This window comes from Scyliorhinus torazame, chromosome 11 (assembly GCF_047496885.1).
Source record: "Scyliorhinus torazame isolate Kashiwa2021f chromosome 11, sScyTor2.1, whole genome shotgun sequence".
In the NCBI taxonomy this organism is placed as follows: Eukaryota; Metazoa; Chordata; class Chondrichthyes; order Carcharhiniformes; family Scyliorhinidae; genus Scyliorhinus; species Scyliorhinus torazame.
In genome coordinates, this window is record NC_092717.1 from 31,456,573 (window position 1) to 31,476,050 (window position 19,478).

The 19,478-nt window shown below is 52.6% G+C and overlaps 1 protein-coding gene across 3 annotated transcripts in view; it reads left to right on the top strand.

Annotated features, from left to right (window-relative positions):
- LOC140385218 (coiled-coil domain-containing protein 102A-like) overlaps positions 1 to 19,478 on the top strand; it is a 711,322-nt gene that overhangs the window by 459,682 nt on the left and 232,162 nt on the right. For 2 of the 3 annotated variants that reach the window (XM_072467126.1, XM_072467125.1), the window contains exon 8: positions 16,199 to 16,302. In XM_072467126.1, the coding sequence (XP_072323227.1) occupies positions 16,199 to 16,302 (104 nt within the window). Of the gene's footprint in view, positions 1 to 16,198; positions 16,307 to 19,478 lie in introns of those variants that run through there. The other variant, XM_072467127.1, reaches the window with a different exon arrangement.

The following is a 19,478-nucleotide window of genomic DNA, read 5'->3' on the forward strand; positions in this document are numbered from 1 at the left end:
GAGGACTGATAAGGAAACTGTACATGGCATAAACAGCAACTGTGGGACTGATCGATGGGGTGTCGGAACTATGTGTAATTGGAAGAGGAGTTCGGCGAGTGTTTATCACCAGTGCCCCCCAATCTCTATGCAGAAGCAATGATTAAATAAGCATTTAAAGACATGGCATTAAATTTGCGGGTGGGGGTGGGGGTTCGGATGATATCATCAGATTTGCAGATTAGTCTTGCACTTGTAGCAATCACAGAAGAAGCAACAGAAGAACCGGTTTCCTCCCACAATCCAAAGATGTGCAGGTTAAGTGGATTGGCCATGATCAATTTCCCTTAGGTTAGGTGGGGTTGCTGGGTTACGGGATAGGGTGGAGGTGTGACCTTAAGTAGGGTGCTCTTTCTAAGAACCGGTGCAGACTCAATGGGCCGAATGGCCTCCTTCTGCACTGTAAATTCTATGATTCTATTTGACTAGTGACGACAGGCATGAACTTTGGAATGGAAGTGAACATCATCAAAACCAAGAAATATTCATAAGGAAAGAAAATTGAACAGGTGCAACAAATCAAATATTTGGAAGCATAACATCTGCAGATATTTATCAAAGATTATGGGCGCAATTCTCCCATCGGGAGACTAAGTCTCGACGCTGGAGTGAAAACCGGAGTGTTTCACTCCGGCGTCGGAGGCCGTTCCCAGCCCCCTATTCGCTCGCCCCCGGGGGGCTAGGAGCGGCGCCGCGTCATTTACGGGTGCCGGGCCTTGGCGCCGTGTGAAAGCGGCGCCGCGTAAATGACGTCACCCGCGCATGCGCGGATTGGCCGGCGTCAACCCGCACATGCGCGGTTGCCGTCCTCCCCGCGGCTGCCCCGCAAGAAGATCGCGGATCGATCTTGCGGGGCTGCGGAGGAAAGGAGGTCCTCCTTCAGAGAGGCCGGCCTGCCGATCGGTGGGCACCGATTGCGGGCCAGACCCCTTTTGAGCCGCCCCCCGGTGCAGGAACCCCCCTCGCCCCCCCCAGCGTTCCCGCGCTGTTCCCACCGGCAGCGACCTGGTGTGGATGGCGCCGGCGGGAACCTGTTGTGTTGGGCAGGCCGCTGGGCCCATCCGGGCCGGAGAATCACCGCTCGTCCATTACCAACGGCAAGCGGCGATTCTCCCAGCGGCCAGCCGTGATTCGCGCCGCGCCGGTTTGGGGGGGTGGGAGAATCGCGTGCGGGCGTCAGGACGGTGTGGCGGGACTCGCGTGGCGCCGAGGCGATTCTCCCTCCCAGCGTGGGGGGGGGGAGAATTCCGCCCTATATACCTGCTGGTGAAGTGTCACGAGATCTGTAGTGATGTCAGCAGAGTGTGTTTACGTGGGTTTCAGTTCTGGTAGCACATCCGCCATCAGATCAAATGTCAAACGCTCGTCTAAACAGGAGGCATTGAACCAGTTGCTTGGGCAACACCAATATTCCCTGTTATGATATTGGAGCTGTCTTTGCAGGTCCCAATTTCCCATTGGTGGTGTAGCTTCTGGCTAGCCCTCACTCTCCATGAATGAACACTCACTTTTTTAGAGTTTTGTTCCTTCCTAGCAATCTGTGCTTGTTGGTTTGGCAATCTCTAAAGTATCAGGTGGCAGAAATAAATCAAACGGTGTTCTCAGTTTCCTCTGGAAGAGCAGCACTGTTGGGGAATTCTGCGTTGTTTCGTGTGCGGTGTTCTGTTAAGCTAGAAAGAACTTGTTTACTCTTCTTGCCAATGTACCTTGGTCGTTCGATGCCTTGATGGAATGTTTCAATGGTTGAACAAATCATTCGGCCAACCCATTCACTGCAGGGTGGTACGGAGCTGACTTTATGGGCTGTATACTGTTCCCTCTTAAGCACCTTTGAAGTAACTTGAGTGCCATTGTCACTAATGACCAGTGTACCAAACCCTGCGAATATTTCATCTTGCCTCAACCATCTTCAGCTGCTTCATCAAGACTTTCCATCCAAAAAAAAGTTAGATGTGGAGATGCCCGCTGGCTGCTGATTGCACAATGCTCAGCACCATTCGTGACTCCTCAGGCATTGAAAGAGTCCACGTGCAAATCTAGCAAGACTTGGAACATATCCAGGCTTGTACTGACAAGTGGCAAGTAACATTTGCGCCACACAAGTGCCAGGCAATGACCATCTCCGATAAGAGACAACCAAATCATTGCCCCTTGACATTCAATGGCATTACCATCACTGAATCCCCCACTATCAACATCCAGGGCATCACCATTGACTAGAAATTGAACTGGACTAGCCATATAAATACTGTGGCTACAAGAGCAAGTCAGAGGCTAGGAATCCTGTAGCGAGTAACTCACCTCCTGACTCCCCAAAACCTATCCATCATTAGGATTAGGGTTAGGGCACAAGTCAGAAGTGTGATGGAATACAACCCACTTGCCTGGATGAGTATAGCTCCAACAACACTTAAGAAGCTCGACACCATCCAAGACAAAGCAGCCCGCTTAATTGGCACTCCTACCACTAACATTCACTCCTTCCACCCCCAATGAGGTGCTCACTCCTTCCAACCCCAATGAGGTGTGTACCATCTACAAGCTGTACCACAGGAACTCATCAAGGTTCTTTAGGTAGCACCATCCAAATCCATGATCACTATCATCTAGGAGGACAAGAGCAGCAGATACCTGGGAACTCCACCACCTGGAGGTTCCCCATCCAAGCTGCTCACCATCCTGACTCATAGAACCTACAGTGCAGAAGAAGGCCATTCGGCCCATCGAGTCTGCACCGACCCACTTAAGCCCTCACTTCCACCCTATCTCCATACCCCAATAACCCCTCCTAACCTTTTTGGACACTAAGAGCAATTTAGCATGGCCAATCCACCTAACCTGCACATCTTTGGACTGTGGGAGGAAACCGGAGCACCCGGAGGAAACCCACGCACACACGGGGAGAACGTGCAGACTCCGCATTGACAGTGTCCCAGCGGGGAATCGAACCTGGGACCCTGGCGCTGTGAAGCCACAGTGCTAACCACTTGTGCAACCGTGCTGCCCACTCGGAAATATATCGCCGTTCCTTCACTGTTGCTGGGTCAAAATCCTGGAGCTCCCTCCCTAATAGCACAGTGGGTGTACCTACACCCCATGGGCTGCAGTGATTCAAGAAGGCAGCCCACCACCATCTTCTCAAGGGCAATTAGGGATGGACAACAAATGCTGTCCCAGCCAGCACAGCCCACATCCTGTAAAAATGAATGAAAAATAAATGAATAAAAAACAGTAAGATTGGCATTCTGGCTTGCACTTAATTTAGAAGAGGCCACAGTGCTCCTGATATCCTTTTCGTATAAATATTCAATCGGAATTATGCCTTCATTTGACATTGTTGAATTGCTACTATTGTCAAAACATGCAAAATAAAAGGTACATAATTTAACAAATTCGATTCCAAGAGGTTTGATCTATCTACAGCCTAACGCTCAATGTTAGCACGCACACCACCCCACCCCCACCACATTCCTCCCCCCCCCCCCCCCCCCCCCACAACCATTCCATTTTTTTCTCATAATATAATTATCATTATTGCCACACGTAGGCTTACATTAACACTGCAATGAAGTTACTTGTGAAAATCCTGCGATGAAGATCAATACAGTCATCTCACTGGAGATTCTTGGTCTTTAAGCAATTTTTAAAGACAAACTTTCAATTATATAGCACCTTTCACATCCACCTGACGTCCTAAAGTGCCAATTTTGGAGATGTCGGAAATGCAGCGGCTAATCTGCCTCAAACTCTCACAAGAGCAATATAACAATGACCAGTGTGGTATTATCAGGTATTGCAGTACCCAAGAGGCCGAAGACCATTGGTTAAACCTAGGAGTTTACCATTGGCTGTTGGTATGTAGCTCCGCCTTGACAGGCGGGGTATAAGAACCGGTGCCGTCCCAGCAGCCCTCACTTTCTGTACCGAAGCTGCTGGGGAACAGTTCTAGCCGATTAAAGCCTTCAGTTATGTTACAACCTCGTCTTTGAGTGTAATTGATCGTGCATCAACCAGGTAATTTGTTTCTGTGACGTTGGTTAAGGGGTAAATATTAGCTAGTGTGTCAGGAATAGGTCCCCTGCTCTCTGTTCAGTTAATGCCATGGGATCTTTGTACATCCACCCAAGGAGGCGGATGGGGCTTTTGTTTACCGTCTCATTTGGACGCTGGCACTGCCCAAGCACTGCAGTGCCCCCTCAGCACTGGAGTGTCAACCTTGACTTTCGTGCTCAAGCGCTGGAATGAGGCCTGAACCGGGAACCTTACGATTCAAGGGCAAGTGCACTGCCAACTGAGTCACAACTGAAATGGTAGGATGTGGAGGGCTAGGGTGCTTTGCCAACTTTAATCAAAGCAGAACTGAGAAACGTCTCTAAGCATGGGGTAAACAATGATAATATGGAACAAAGACCAGTAATTCAGTCTGCAGGGGGTGCATCAGCATGGGATCTGTCTGTTAATTATTCCTAATGTGTTCAGCAAGCTTCTATAAAACTTAAAGCAGAAGTGTTTCTCCGGGCACAGCCTTCAGCAGTCACAATAGCTGGAGTTTTCTGCTGTCAGAGTTAATAGTCTTTATAATTAACAGATAAATCAATATAAAGTGTGTGCAGATACTGCTAACCTGTGCACCCATCAAAAGGTCTTATTGTTTCAAAAATAAAGTTCAATTGCAACCAAAAGGAATCTTTTTTGTGACAGAAGATGACCACTGACCAATCCTGATTGCTCATCGAATTAACCCCTTTCTTGCTGTAGCTTTAGCTCTATAATTTATGAAACTTAATAACCAACTTATTGTTTGCTTTTCAGCATATCCCTGACCCAAATATATAAAATCAACTTTAATTTTGGTTTGAATTTACATCTACCTGACATTGTTCCTATTGCAGGTTCACAATCCCTTCTGCTATGTAAACGTGCAGCTAATAAACATGAGCACTGCCATCCCAACCGTTCCTCAGTTAGCTTGCTATCCCGCGAGGTTTATATTTATCAAGATAACTTCGTTGTTCTGCTGCTTGTTTTTGTACTGGTGGGAAAATAGCGAGGTGGTGATGGAGGAGGGAGGTGGTGTTGGGGAGGGTGGAGGGGTAGCGACTCCATCTCCCCATTTACACCACATGTCGCGATGCTGGCCCAGGTCGCACCCCAAAGGTGGATCTGAGTTTGAGGATTTGAAGCAGTTCAGCATCTGAAGCTGTTTGAATTGGTTTGTGAATTCTGCATTCCCTTTGGATAGCATATAACGTGTGGGTTGGTACAGTACTTAGATGAGCATTTGAAATGCCATTCCATACAAGGCTACGGAACAAGTGTTGGAAAATGGGATTAGAATAGATAGGTGCGTGATGGCCGACACAGACACGATGGGCTGAAGGGCCTCCTTCTGTGCTGTAAAACTCTCTGGGCCTGATCTAAAGGCCTTGTCGTTCCCGGCTCAGGATGCTCGATACACCTCGCAAGATCTAACGAGATCTAACGAGGCGTGGCGATCTGAATCCTGCCCTCAATGTGTGGGATCCAGATTTTCATATTAAAGTGTGAGGAGTTAGTCTCACTTAATATGTCTATGCCGGAGTCACCCAAGGCACGGGATCGAATGGCCTCACCTCGGAGACCCAGAGCGGGCCCCTTTTAGCACTGGTTTCCACAATTACCAGCACTTGGGAAGGGAGGGTCGGATCTCCCAGGCAAATGGGGTCCCCGTGTGGTCAGGCTCTGGGCAGGGTGGTACCCTGGCACTCCCAAAGCCACTGGGTACCAAGGCGCTGGCACCCTGGCAGTGCCACCCAGGCACCCTGGCTGTGCCTCCTGGGTGCCATCCTGGCACTACCAGGCTGGCAGGGGCACTGTCAGGATGCCAGGCTGACAGTGCCAAGGTGCCCAGGCGGCATCTTGCCCGTGCTGGGGATTGGGCCCTGGGTGCCCTTTGAGGAGGGGGGGGGGGTGCGGGAGGCTTGAAGACCCCCAATTGGTAAGTTAGGATGTTCCTGCACTGGCAAGCTGAGCTCGTTAGTGCAGGAAATGAGCCAAAGTGTGGCCTTGGTGGGGCATGCTTCACTGAGGCCCGAAAATAAAGCAGAGTCCCGTTTAATAGTGGGGTCTTCTCGGCGCTGCAAGCAAAACACCCCACTAAAAACGCCCAAAGCGGGACTCTTTCATTTCCGTTAAATCGCGCCGTTTGACTCTGATGTCAGAGCAGGATTATTACAAGTTGAGCTATGTCAAGCATAGGAGGCTCCATACAATAAAAAATACTTTATTATTCTCATAGAAAGAACATCGAAAATATAAATATGAAAACTTCATGGGCGTCATTCTCCGACCCCCCAGAGGGTCGGAGAATGGCCGTTGGCCGCCGTGAATCCCGCCCCCGCCGGTTGCCGAAGTCTCCGAAGGGAGAAAAGTCGGCGGGGCGTTAATGTCGCCGCTGCCGCGGAGAATGTCACGGGTCTGCGCAAGGCAGCCGATTTTCGGCCTGCCAATATTCTCCCTTCCGGATGGGCCGAAGTCCCGTCGACGTGATGACCGTTCACGTCGACGTAAATTAAACCTCCTTTTCATCGGCGTGACCCTGTGCTCCAGGTTCACGTCGACCAGCGTGGAGGTGAGTGACGGCCTGGGGGGTTGGCTCTGGGCAGGCGATGGCGTGGCCGCAGTCTGAATGCGTGAGGAGAGGTGTGTCTCGGGTTGTGTGTGTGTGTGTGTGGCGGGGGGGGGGGGTGGGGGGGTGGTTAGAGTAGGCTGGGTTCCGGGGGAGTGCCGGGAGGGGGTCCGTGCCGGGGAGGGGGGTGGGGGTGTCCGTGCCGGGGTGGAGGTTGGGGGGGGGGTCCGTGCCGGGGAGGGGGATGGGGGTGTCCGTGCCGGGGTGGAGGTTGGGGGGGTTGTCCGTGCCGGGGTGGAGGTTGGGGGGGGTCCCTGCTGGGGAGGGGGATGGGAGGGCAAGTGAGTTGGTCCACCTGGCCAGGTGCCAGCCTCCAACAGTTGGACCCATGCGGTCCATGCCACCTGGCTGGGGGGAGGAGGGGATATGGGCAATGATGACATGTCGTCGTTCCCCTCCCCCCACCAGGCCGTCATGTTTTCAGATCATCCAGCGATGCTGGCCGCCGTGGCGGCAGCTGCTCATGTCTATGTTGCCCTGGATGAGGAGGAGGAGGAGGAGGAGGAGGAGCGTGCCAGAGAGGCGGCGCAGGCTGCTGCAGAGGGGCAGGCGGCGTCCGCCCAGGCTGGAGGGACACCCGACCGACAGGACGAGGAGGGGGAGGAGGACGTCGCGGCCCCACGGCAACGGAGGCACCCAAGGGCGCCCCGTGTGTACCGGCCCAGGCAGTCATACCAGGACCTCACGGACCGGGAATGCAGGAGGAGACTCCGGATGAGCTGGGAAACCGTGGCACACATCTGCCACCTGCTGGCACACCTGTCACTGCGTGGCACTGGCGGGGGACACCCTCTCCCCGTGTCCGTCAAGGTTACGGTGGCCCTGAACTTTTATGCAACGGGGTCATTCCAGGCACCGAGTGGGGACCTGTCCGGCATATCGCAGACATCGGTGCACCGGTGCATCCGGGCAGTGACAGATGCCCTATATGCCATGGCGCACCGCTACATCCGCTTCCCCGTGGACCGGGCCAGCCAAGATGCCCGGGCCGTAGGCTTCTCTGCCGTGGCCGGGTTCCCCATGGTCCAGGGCGCGATCGATGGGATGCACGTCGCCGTGTGGCCACCTGCAGATAACAGGGCCATGTTCACTAATAGGAAGGGGACCTATTCGATGAACGTACAGGTGGTCTGCGACCACCGCATGATGATCCTGCACGTCTGCGCCCGTCACCCAGGCAGTGTACACGACTCATTCGTGTTGTCGAGGTCATCCATCCCCGGCATGTACGAGGGACGCCATCCCCAGCTGAGGGGCTGGTTGCTGGGCGACAGGGGCTACCCATTGCGATCGTGGCTGATGACGCCTGTACGGAGGCCACGCAATGAGGCGGAGAACCGCTACAATGATGCCCATGTAGCGACAAGGGGAGTGATAGAGAGGTGCTTTGGCGTGCTGAAGATGCGTTTCAGGTGCCTGGACCTCTCTGGGGGCGCCCTCCAGTATCGGTCAGATAGGGTCGGCCGCATCATTGTGGTGTGCTGCGTCCTGCACAACATAGCCCAACAGAGGGGCGATGTGCCGCAGGCAGAGGAGGGCGGAGTGGAGGAGCAGCAGGAAGAGGCGCAGTCCTCCCCAGATGAGGGGATGGGGGTAATGGTCAGGGCAGACGGGGTATACACAGGCGGGTGGCTGTCCACCGTTACCGGCTGGCCCAGCGGGCACGGGACAGACTGATGGACGCCTGCTTCACTGACTAGATGGGCGTGGGAATCGGGTAGTATGGCCACAGACCGCACACCATGGCAACAGCCGACCACACCCCCCCCCCACCCATCCACCCACCCAGCACCCTCACCCCCCTCCCCAACCCCACCCACCCCACCCGCAAGGCACACCACCCCCCCCCTCATTGCCGATCCACCTGCGGCACAACGGGCCGGGCTCACACAGTTGCGGGTGGACGCGTGTCTATCGCAGGCCATGGAGGATGATGACAACCCGCCCTGCGGTGAGCTCCTGGCTCTACATCGTTGGACTATGTCTGACCCATGGCCACAGTACCACCATCCACCCGGACCATCCCTGCATGCGGCTGTGACACTGCAGCGCACGGTCCCGTCCTCTGCCCGGGGGATGTTGATGGCGGCCCAGGGGGAAGGGGGCAGGCTCACTTGGGGCTGAAGTAAGACCACCCCTCACACACACACTTGCGCTCAACGTACATGACACTCCCGCACACTTTGGACAGAGCACAAAGGCAGCTTCTGTAGGTGTAACATTGACTTTAATAACCAAAGGAGTTCATGCACGTGCCCTAGCCCCTAAAACTCATCTGTGCCCTGCAACCGAGCCAACTTACTCAGTGTCTAATTGTTTGGCCTTACGGGCCCTTTGACTACGTCTACGTGGTTCCCCAGATGGTACAGCAGAACTGGAGGTGGACTCCTGTGATTCCTGCCCTCTGACACTGGATCCCTTTGGCGGCCGTTTCCTGGGGCGTCCTGGCCTAGATGGGCCAGGCTGCGGCCCGGGCGACTGGGATGGCGAGCTGCCAGCCTGTCCTGCCCGTTGCCCACCCGATGCACCTGGGACGGAAGGGGGGGAGTCCGAGGTGTCGCGGTGTACCGGGACCTCCCCTACAGAGGGAGCCGGGACGGACCACACCACCTCCTCCTCCCTCGGGGTGCCCGACGGCCCCCAGGCCTCTCCATGGGTGGGGGATGCGAACGGACTGGCCATCCGACGCCCCCCCCGACATCTGGCGCTGCCAGTCCTGGAGGCCCGTGCTGGTATCGACAGGGGTCTGCAGGTTTGCAGCCATGGAGTCCAGGGGGTTGGCAAACCCTGTCTGTGACAGTGTGATGCCGGCTCGCACATGGCCACTGGCGCCGATGCCCTCAGCGATGGCCTGCAGAGACTGGGCTATGGCGTTGAGCGCCTCTGCCATCTGGTGCTGGCACTGGCTCATGGCCTCGTGTGAGAGGGCAGCCATTTCCTGGGCCACAGACGCTGCCTGCACGGAAAGCCCCAGGTCTCGCAAACCGTTCCCCATGTCTGACACCGTCGCACCCATTGCCTCCACCGCGGACGCCACCCGTGCGGTGTCGGCCTGGGTGGCACGCATGACCGGCACCACTTCCAGCTCCTGGACGTGGGTGGACTCCTCCACCTGCGACCGCAGCCGCCGCAAGCCGCCCGTCACCCTCTTCGCTTGTCTCCGGGTCGGTGGTTGCATCGGATCTATGTGTGGGTGTGGTAACTCCAGGAACCCGGGATCCATCTGGGCGGCAGATGTTCGCTTGGGCTGGGCTGCCCTCCGACCGCCCGGCCCCTCTGCTGCTCCTACCTCCACCTGCTGTACCGGGACGGCTGTGTTGTGCGCACCAGTGAGTGTACCAGATGCCTCATCACTAAAGTGGCCAACCGAGGTGAGTGTTTCTGCGATGGTGGAGGGTGTTGGTGACAGCAGTGGCGTTGTGTCGTGCTCTTCGTCCCACTCTGAGTCCATGGCACTTTGGGGTGGGGGTTCGTCTCCACCCATCCACTCTGAGTCACTGTCCGGTATTTCGTCTTCCTGGGTAGTGCTGTCCCGGGTAGTGGTGTCCCGGGTAGTGGTGTCCCGGGTAGTGGTGTCCCGGGTAGTGGTGTCCTGGGTAGTGGTGTCCTGGGTAGTGGTGTCCTGGCTCAGATGTGACGGGGGCCTGTGGCTGCCCCCCTCATCGCTGGGTGGTCGCTCCCGCACGTGACGGGGGTGTCGTCTCCCTGTTGCTCCAGGTCTCTCCGTCTCCCGTGGTGTGCGAGAGGCATCCTGCGGGCGTCACATGCTGGAGGGTGCGGGTCTCTCCGTCTCCCGTGGTCTCCGAGGGGCATCCTGCGGGCGTCGCATGCCGGAGGGTGCGGGTCTCTCCGTCTCCCGTGGCCTCCGAGGGGCATCCTGCGGGCGTCGAATGCCGGAGGGTCCGGGTCTCTCCGTCTCCCGTGGCCTCCGAGGGGCATCCTGCGGGCGGTCTGCATCTGTGGGGATGGGTGTCTGGACATTTGGTCCTGCGATACACAATGAAGCATGCATGGTTAGACATCAGGCAGTGATCAGGTGATACGGGGGAGGGGGATATAGGGGAGGGGGGATATGGGGACGGGCTGTCGGTGGCTCACTTGCTACTAAGCCCCCGACCTCTGCATCAGCAACCTCCCGGTCCTCAGGTCCACCAGCCAGTTCCAGGGCCCTTTCCTGGTGTTCGGTCAGTGGCCTCTCATCAGCGGGGCCTCCTCCAGTCCTCACATGCTCCCTATTGTTGTGTGCGCGCTTCTTCTGTGGGGGGGGGGGGGGTGGTAGGGGTAAAAGGCAAGACTGTTAGGCAGGTATATGAATGCACGCCATCGGTTGCGCGTGCATTGCAGAGGTTATGGGGGAGGGGTGATATGGGGGAGGGGGGGATATGAGGGAGGGGGGATATGGGGGAGGGGGGATATGGGGGAGGGGGGATATGGGGGAGGGGGGATATGGGGGAGGGGGGGATATGGGGGAGGGGGAGATATGGGGGGGGGGAGATATGGGGGAGGCTCACCCTGCCTGCTCTGACGAGGTCGTTCACCTTCTTGTGGCACTGGGTGCCTGTCCGTGGTGTCAGGGCCACAGCGGTGACGGCCTCTGCCACCTCCCTCCACAGACGCCGGCTGTGGCGTGGGGCAATTCTGCGGCTGTGCCCGGGATACAGGGCGTCCCTCCTTTGCTCCACCGCGTCCAGGAGCGCCTCCACATCGCGTGACTCGAACCTCGGGGCTGAGCGGCGGCCAGCCATCCAGTCGGGTGTTGCGGTCGGGTGGGGGGGAGCAGCGCGGCCTTATGAGCCGTCACGCCGTGCGGCGTGTATGACATTGCACGGCGTGAACCACTGCGCAAGCACGGATCCCGTTACGTCGCTGCTAGCCCATTTCGGGCCGGAGACTTTCGACCCATTTTTCCGACGTGACGCAAGTCGGATTTGCGCCGTTTTTTGCGCCGATCGGCGGACTTTCCGCCGATAACGGAGAATTTCGCCCCATGTTTGCAGATATACAAAGGCACAAAGAAAAAATTATAACCTAACCAAAATACATCTGACAAAACACCTGTTTGCATTGTACAATACTGACAAATTAAAATACTTTCATGATTTTATTATATATGAAAACGTTTTTCTCAACACCAACAGAAAAACTGTTCGACAAATCTTTCGTTTACTAGATGGAGGTAGTGATACAAGGTGCAGCATGTCTTTCTGCACAGCACATATAGTTAAAAATTTAAAACATTTTCTTTCACAATATTGTAGAGCAAAGTCATTGATGATGTCCTCAAATGATAAGCGATGAAGTTTATCACTTTTGCTGCACATAATGCTTCGGGCAGATAGCTTTCCTTGCAACAATGTTGTTCGCAGTTCATTCTTGATGTTTTTCAGTCGTGAAAACGACCTTTCCCCTGAGCAGTTTGTCACCATTAGACTCGGAAATAGCCACAATGTTGTTTCTACATTAGGGGATACCAACTGAATGATGATGATTGGTTGACAACTTGATACGGATCCTGGTGGCTTAAGTGTCCTTTAACTACACAATTTTCCTCAATATAAGCATGGAATGTTGTGTTTGGTCTTCTATATCTGACGAAGGAATCCACCAAACACCTCGATTTGTCCAAACCAGAATCTTTTATTGAGTCTCGTGTGGTAAGATAACAATATGTTACAGAGCACGTTATCATGGAGTCTGCTTATTACTCCTCTGGACTCTGCACCTAGCACCGACCATTCACTTGTATGTCTTATCACCCTCTCGATCTTCTTCTGAAGATGGCCGGATGTGTCTCCCCTTATAAGTGAGCCACTGGTCACATGACCTTGGCCTTGAGACCGCATGGTGTGTCTGCACTGCCACCTGCTGGTTGGAGGTCGCACCCCATCAATCTGTGATGTAGCCCAGAGGCATATCACCACATGGCTATCCTTCATTCCCCCCCCGCAATGAGGTTAGCATCAACATCTTCAGGATAACCATTCATCAGACGTTTTACATTTCCACATCGCCCTGTCTGCAAGAAATCTAAATCAACCAAAAAAGGAAAATTGTTTCCAACATTCTTGTGCACAATTTATCTTTTCTTCAACATATGAACTTGGAGCAGAGGGAGGCTATTTGATCCTTCGAGCCTGCTCTGCTTTGGTAAGATATCTGGCTCACCCAATTGTGGTTTCTACTTTCCTAACTACCCCTTAGACCCTTCGACTCCCCGTCAATCAATAATCTAACTAATTCAGCCTTAAAAATGTCCAATGAACCTGCCTCCGCCGAAATGAACGCTCAGAATGACAACCATGGGCGTCATTCTCCGACCCCCCGCCGGGTTGGAGAATCGCCGGGGGCTGCCGTGAATCCCGCCCCCGCCGGTTGCCGAAGTGTCCGGTACCGGATATTCGGCGGGGGGCGGGAATCGGGCCGCGCCGGTTGGCGGGCCCCCCCGCTGGATTCTCCGGCCCGAATGGGCCGAAGTCCCGCCGATAAATTGCCTGTCCCGCCGGCGTGGATTAAACCACCTTTTGAATGGCGGGACAAGGCGGCGTGGGCGGGCTCCGGGGTCCTGGGGGGCGGTGCTGGGCGATCTGGCCCCAGGGGGTGCCCCCACAGTGGCCTGGCCCGCGATCGGGGCCCACCGATCCGTGGGCGGGCCTGTGCCGTGGGGGCACTCTTTCCCTTCCGCCTCCACCATGGCGGAGGCGGAAGAGACTCCCTCCACTGCGCATGCGTGGGAAACTTTCAGCGGCCGCTGACGCTCCCGCGCATGCGCCGCCCCGACATGTCATTTCCGCGCCAGCTGGCGGGGCAACAAAGGCCATTTCCGCCAGTTGGCGGGGCGGAAATTCCTCCGGCGTCGGCCTAACCCCTCAATGTTGTGGCTCGGCCCCCAAAGATGCGGAGCAGTCCGCACCTTTGGGGCGGCGCGATGCCCGTCTGATTGGCGCCGTTTTGGACGCCAGTCGGCGGACATTGCGCCGTTTCGGGAGAATTTCGCCCCAAATCTCAAGCAGTTCATACAAGTCAACCTGGGGCACAACAGTAATTAGTCGGGGAGATAGATGATAAATTTGGACTCACAGGTGAGTGCACTAGTCAATCCCAGGGCAAATTTAACAATGCGTTGGCCTATGTTTAAAAGAAAAAGCCAGGACCCAGTTTACCAAAACCATTGCCAAAGAGTTTTGCATTATTTATTTTTGCAAACTGCCAAGACCAGCCAGCGTGAGTATAGAGCGACTTTCAAAAACGGTTTTGCACTTTTGAACTTCTGGAGCAATCACTATTTCAGAACAGAAATCGGAAAGGTAGAAAAGCATGCTTACAAACATCTGGGGCGAGATTCTCCGACCCCCCGCTGGGTCGGAGAATCGCCGGGGGCTGGCGTGAATCCCGCCCCCGCCGGTTGCCGAAGCCTCCGGCACCGGATATTCGGCGGGGGTGGGAATCGCGGCGGTTGGTGGGCCCCCCCGCGCGATTCTCCGGCCCGGATGGGCCGAAGTCCCGCCGCTAAAATGCCTGCCCCGCCGGCGTAGATTAAACCACCTACCTTACCGGCGGGACAAGGCGGCGCGGGCGGGCTCCGGGGTCCTGGGGGGGGGGCGCGGGGCGATCTGGCCCCGGGGGTGCCCCCACGGTGGCCTGGCCCGCGATCGGGGCCCACTGATCCACGGGCGGGCCTGTGCCGTGGGGGCACTCTTCCCCTTCTGCCTCTGCCGCGGTCTCCACCATGGCGGAGGCAGAAGACACTCCCTCCACTGCGCATGCGCGGGAATGTCGTCAGCACCCGCGCATGGGCCGCCCGGAGATGTCATTTCCACGCCAGCTGGCGGGGCCCCAAAGGCCTTTTCCGTCAGCTGGCGGGGCGGAAATCCGTCCGGCGCCGACCTAGACTCTTAAGGTTGGGGCTCGGCCCCCAAAGATGCAGAGCATTCCGCACCTTTGGGGCGGCGCGATGCCCGACTGATTTGCGCCGTTTTGGGCGCCAGTCGGCGGACATCGCGCCGTTTCCGGAGAATTTCGCCCCTGTTTCTCTAGGTAGTTTTGGTTTCAATAACTCACCGTATCAGGTAATTCTCAAATAAACACATCCATCACAAGATTACATGACCAGGTTTAAACAGCATCTTAAATCCCACTGGTGGCATACAATACATTTTGAAGTGAAGCCATCAATATGCAACAGCCATTTTGACGAATTAGCGATAACAGAGATGAATGACCAGTCACATTTCCGGCAATGAAAATGGTTGAACAAGAACTCCCGCTTTAAAATACCAGTCTGAACCTATGGGTGGCACGGTAGCACAGTGGTTAGCACTGTGGCTTCACAGCGCCAGGGTCCCTGCTTTGATTCCCGTTTTGCGTCACTGCCTGTGTGGAGTCTGCGCGTTCTCCCTGTGTCTGCGTGGGTTTCCTCCCGGGTTCCTCCCACAGGTCCCGAAAGACATGCTTGTCAGGTGAATTGGACATTTGACAAACCAGCCACAGATCCATTAACTTCAGCCAGGAATTTCCAGCCTCGCAGTGAGTGGGATTGAAAAACCCCGGCCAATAATTCTGTGGCTCACAGTCAGGAGTAACTGAACAAAATATTTCACTTTATCTGACTTCAATATTTTCCAATAAACTTTCGTGAAATTTTGAGATGTATTATTGTTATATCTGTATAAATCTATGAACTCAAAATGACTAATAACTGTGTTATCATTTATATGAATATTATTGTCATATTAGAATGAAAAGTTCATATTAAGAGAGTAATTTTCTCATTATCTTATTTAGCAATCAATAGTGGTCAAATTTGATATTTGAGTCCGATTGTTTGCTTATTTAGTGACCCCTCATTTTGTGAGGCCTTTAGCAGTAGCTTAATTAATTTAAGCTTAAATCTGGTACCAGTGCACCTCGAGTTTTAATTAATAAAAGGAACATTATTATCTTCAGAAAAGATACCTGTCAAGTCATTTTGGTTGACTGCCAGATTGTTCAGCACTGTAAAGGTTCTGGGTGAAAGATAGTACTTGATAGGACCCATTTTATAAGTGCCCTATGATGCCCTTGGAGTTCCAAAATGACTTCCACAGTAGACGGGCATCTTTCTGATGTGAAGCATGCCAGATGCCATCTTGGTAAAGAGGTTGGTGCAAAGATGCACTTAACCTTTCCCAGAAATATGCAGAGCAGGCAGATCCGTGCTCCAGTTCTGCCAGTTTTACCCTGAAAGAGTCAGAAGGAATAAAGAATCGCTTCTACCTCCAGAGTAACTGTTTAAAAACCCAGACTAAGCCTCGCACGAGACATCTTGCACGCACATGACCCTCCCAGCGGGTGCCCCACACCCCACCCCACCCGACCCCTCCTCTCCTGACCTGGAGATTGTCACTCTGTGGAAGTCACGGGCATATTTGCTTCGTGACATATGTCCTTGTGCCTCAGTTTCTGTTCCAAACACACAAATGCTCCTTTCTTATGCTTTTTATTTCTATTATTCAGCTGGATGACTCACTGAACCAGATCAGGAAATTGCAGCGTTCCTTAGATGAACAGACGGAATTGAATGACAACCTTCAAGTGCAATTTGATCACTTGCAGACCAGGTAGGTCATCAAGAGCAAACAAGGGCTAAAGGACTGATAGCTTCAGCCACTCAGCGTCATTAGATCAATTAAGCCTGTGCAGTCGAGGTTAAGGGTCATGGGGAAGAAATTGTGGCTTTTGTCACTGAACATGTTGGGTGACAAGACTGTAATGTGCAAAGAAAGGACAGCAGAGCCAAAGGCCGATGACCAAGCTATTTAGCACCTTGATAGGAAGTTGAATGTAATCCAACATACTCAGTCACTGAGAAGGTTTCATGTAATATTTTTAATGCATTAATATTTTAATGCATTGTTTCCCAAGTTCCCTGTTGCGATACAAATGTATACCCACAATCCAATGCCATTGAGTTCCTGATCGCAGTCATCCCACTGTGGGGAAATAGCACCTTTTCGCTATGGGAAGAACACAAAATGGAAGATTTGCCTCACATTGTACCATACTCTGAATGGCCTAGGCTGGATATGTACACTTTGTGATTGTGACACAGCTCAGGAACTAACTGGAGGCAAAAGTTTAGTGAAAAAGGGGAACTACTTCAATATTTTGTCAGGTAAATTGTAATCAGAAAAGCTTTAACTTATAGATATTTATCTCAGATGGTTAAAATTGGGCATAATATTGAGGGTTACTGCTTTACTAAAAGAGACTATGATTTGAGTTTGGATCAAACTTCAGTGATTGATCAAAATCATAGAACAAAATCCTGTTACTCGTCATGGCAGAAAGAGAAAATATGTTTAGTTCCCAATCTGCAGATCTTACACAAGTCGGGAACAACACATCGGAAGGTACTTTTAACTCTCTGGGGTGAGGCTTGGAGCAGAGCCTTGCCGAAGGCTGTGCTCTTAAATTAACGCCAGAATATTGGGAACACCTTGACCTGGATGCCTGACATCAATATCCGACAGTCCGCTCTGCACTTATGTTTTGTGAGGCTCTGCTTTAGGCATTTCCATCTCTCACACTTATCACGTCGGCCAACATTTCAAAAGTTGGGGCATGCTCTCAACCCAGCAGTGCGTAAAATTGCGTGAGAAGATGTCGAACATTATTCGTGGATGTGGTAACGTTATGAATGGATTCAAAATGCCAGAGATTATTGTGGGTGAAATTCTCCATCTGGCCCCACCGGTGGCAGCTACCGAAAAGGCAGAGACCCCCTAAATAAAGAGACCACCCAGAGCCCCCCTAAATAAAGAGACCCCCTAAATAAGGACCCCCCACCGAGACCTCCTAAATAAATACACCTCCAGAAACCCGAGACCCCTAAATGAATTACTCCCCACAGACCCCCCCCAGAAAATTAAGCCCTGTCAGGAAGCCGCCTAGAAAAGAGATCCCTGTCAGGAAGTCACCCAGAAAACAGACCCCTGTTTGGAAGCTAGAGAGCAGTCCAGACAGAGGCACTGAAAAAGAATCTCTGCTTTGACACTCACCTAGGCAATACACCTACTGGTTCTGACACAGAAAGCAGCACCTGTCAATTCCTGGAAAGAGAGCCAGTCAGCTGGGTTCAAACCCTTTCTGTTCTTTGATCTGCAAACCAATCATTCATTTCTCTTTGACATTAATTTTACTAGGCTGTGATTGACAGCTTCCACCCCCACCCCCCAGCTGTCAGCATTGTTCCAATCACCTCCCTTCACAGTTGAGTGATTTTGAAGTGGTCAGCTAGAAATTGACAAAGCGGTCCAGGAGCTGTCAGTTAAACATTGCAAAGAGGAGCTAAAAATGCATTTCCTTCAGGAAGTGCATGACTCACTACATTTAAAAAAAATGTTTTGGCCTGATTGGTTTGAGGAAAAATGTGTTTTGAAACTTGATGTACTTTGACAGGTTAATCAGCGATCCACATATTCCCTGCTCACATCACTGCAGGTAGACCTTTACTTCAGAATGAATTGAATATTCCAATTTATTCACCACAAGGGAAATGACAATGTTTTTACCGACAGTGCATGTGACTTAATGGATACCCAAATTAATAGGTGAGATATGAAAGGTCACATTTCATATCTTGCTTTGATGACTTTGCAGTAGTGGTAAATAGCATGGGCACATTTTGCTCCAGCGTAATGTAACTTAAAACTAGCTACAATTGCATTGTGCTGTGATATATTTTAGCCCTTAAAACAGGAAGGAATGTTTGATTGCATACACACACCAGAAATCTAGGATTCATTTTGTATAGCATTGCATTTTACCTTATTAAACATTACTGATTTCAAAAGAAAATATGTCTTTTGGAAATTGATCCATTTCTCATTTGTTTTCAAAAATGCAAAATTGAGCTCCTCTTTCAGCACAGGAAGCTAATGAACTGAACCGTAGAGATGCAGAAGGCCTTAGGTTAAAATTGTGGACCTGAATTTGTTGAAAAATTAACGGCTGAAGAACGACGTACAGAGTTATTAATATGCAAATCAGTCATTAACTTATGGTAAGGAAGAGATATCTTGCGAATCGCTTTGTGAAACAGGCATCTCATCCTTAACCTCATCGTGGTTGTCATGTGGCTGTGCAGTTATCCATTTATTTTCTGTTAAACCCTCAACAGGATGTCCAAAAACTAATCGATATTCCTTTAAGCTGATATATGTTAATAACTATGAATCAATCGTTCTGGCCCTGAATGTGTACAATCCAAAGTTTTGAATCTCAATCCTACATGTGTAATTTTTTGGAACTATTAAATATGCCAAATTTTATTTTATTTTTCTCACTTTCCATGGGGTATTTCAACTGGTCGCTGCGGGCGGAAATGGCAGTGCCGGTGGAAAGTGCCCCTAGACCGCAGGCGGGACCCTCCTTTAAATGCATTGGGAGGTGCCAGATGGGCAGTGCCCGGGCACTGCCAGGGTACTGCCTGGGAATGACCCTCTCCTGCCTGGGGGCTGTACATATCTGTGCACTACCCTGGCAGATTATGCTCCCCTCTTCCCCATTATACAAATCCTGACGTCAACACTGCCGATATGACGTCACGCCGGCAGGAGTGGGAATCCCTTTCTTGGGATGATACAGCGGTGAGGCCCGCTAAGTATATGGCAGCATATCATAACGGGACTCCCGTCATCACTTGGCGGGAACCCCGTTACATCGCTGGTGGAGGGGGGCAGGGACTATCGATCGGGGAAATCCCGCCAGCGTAAAAGCCCTTTTCGGACTCCCC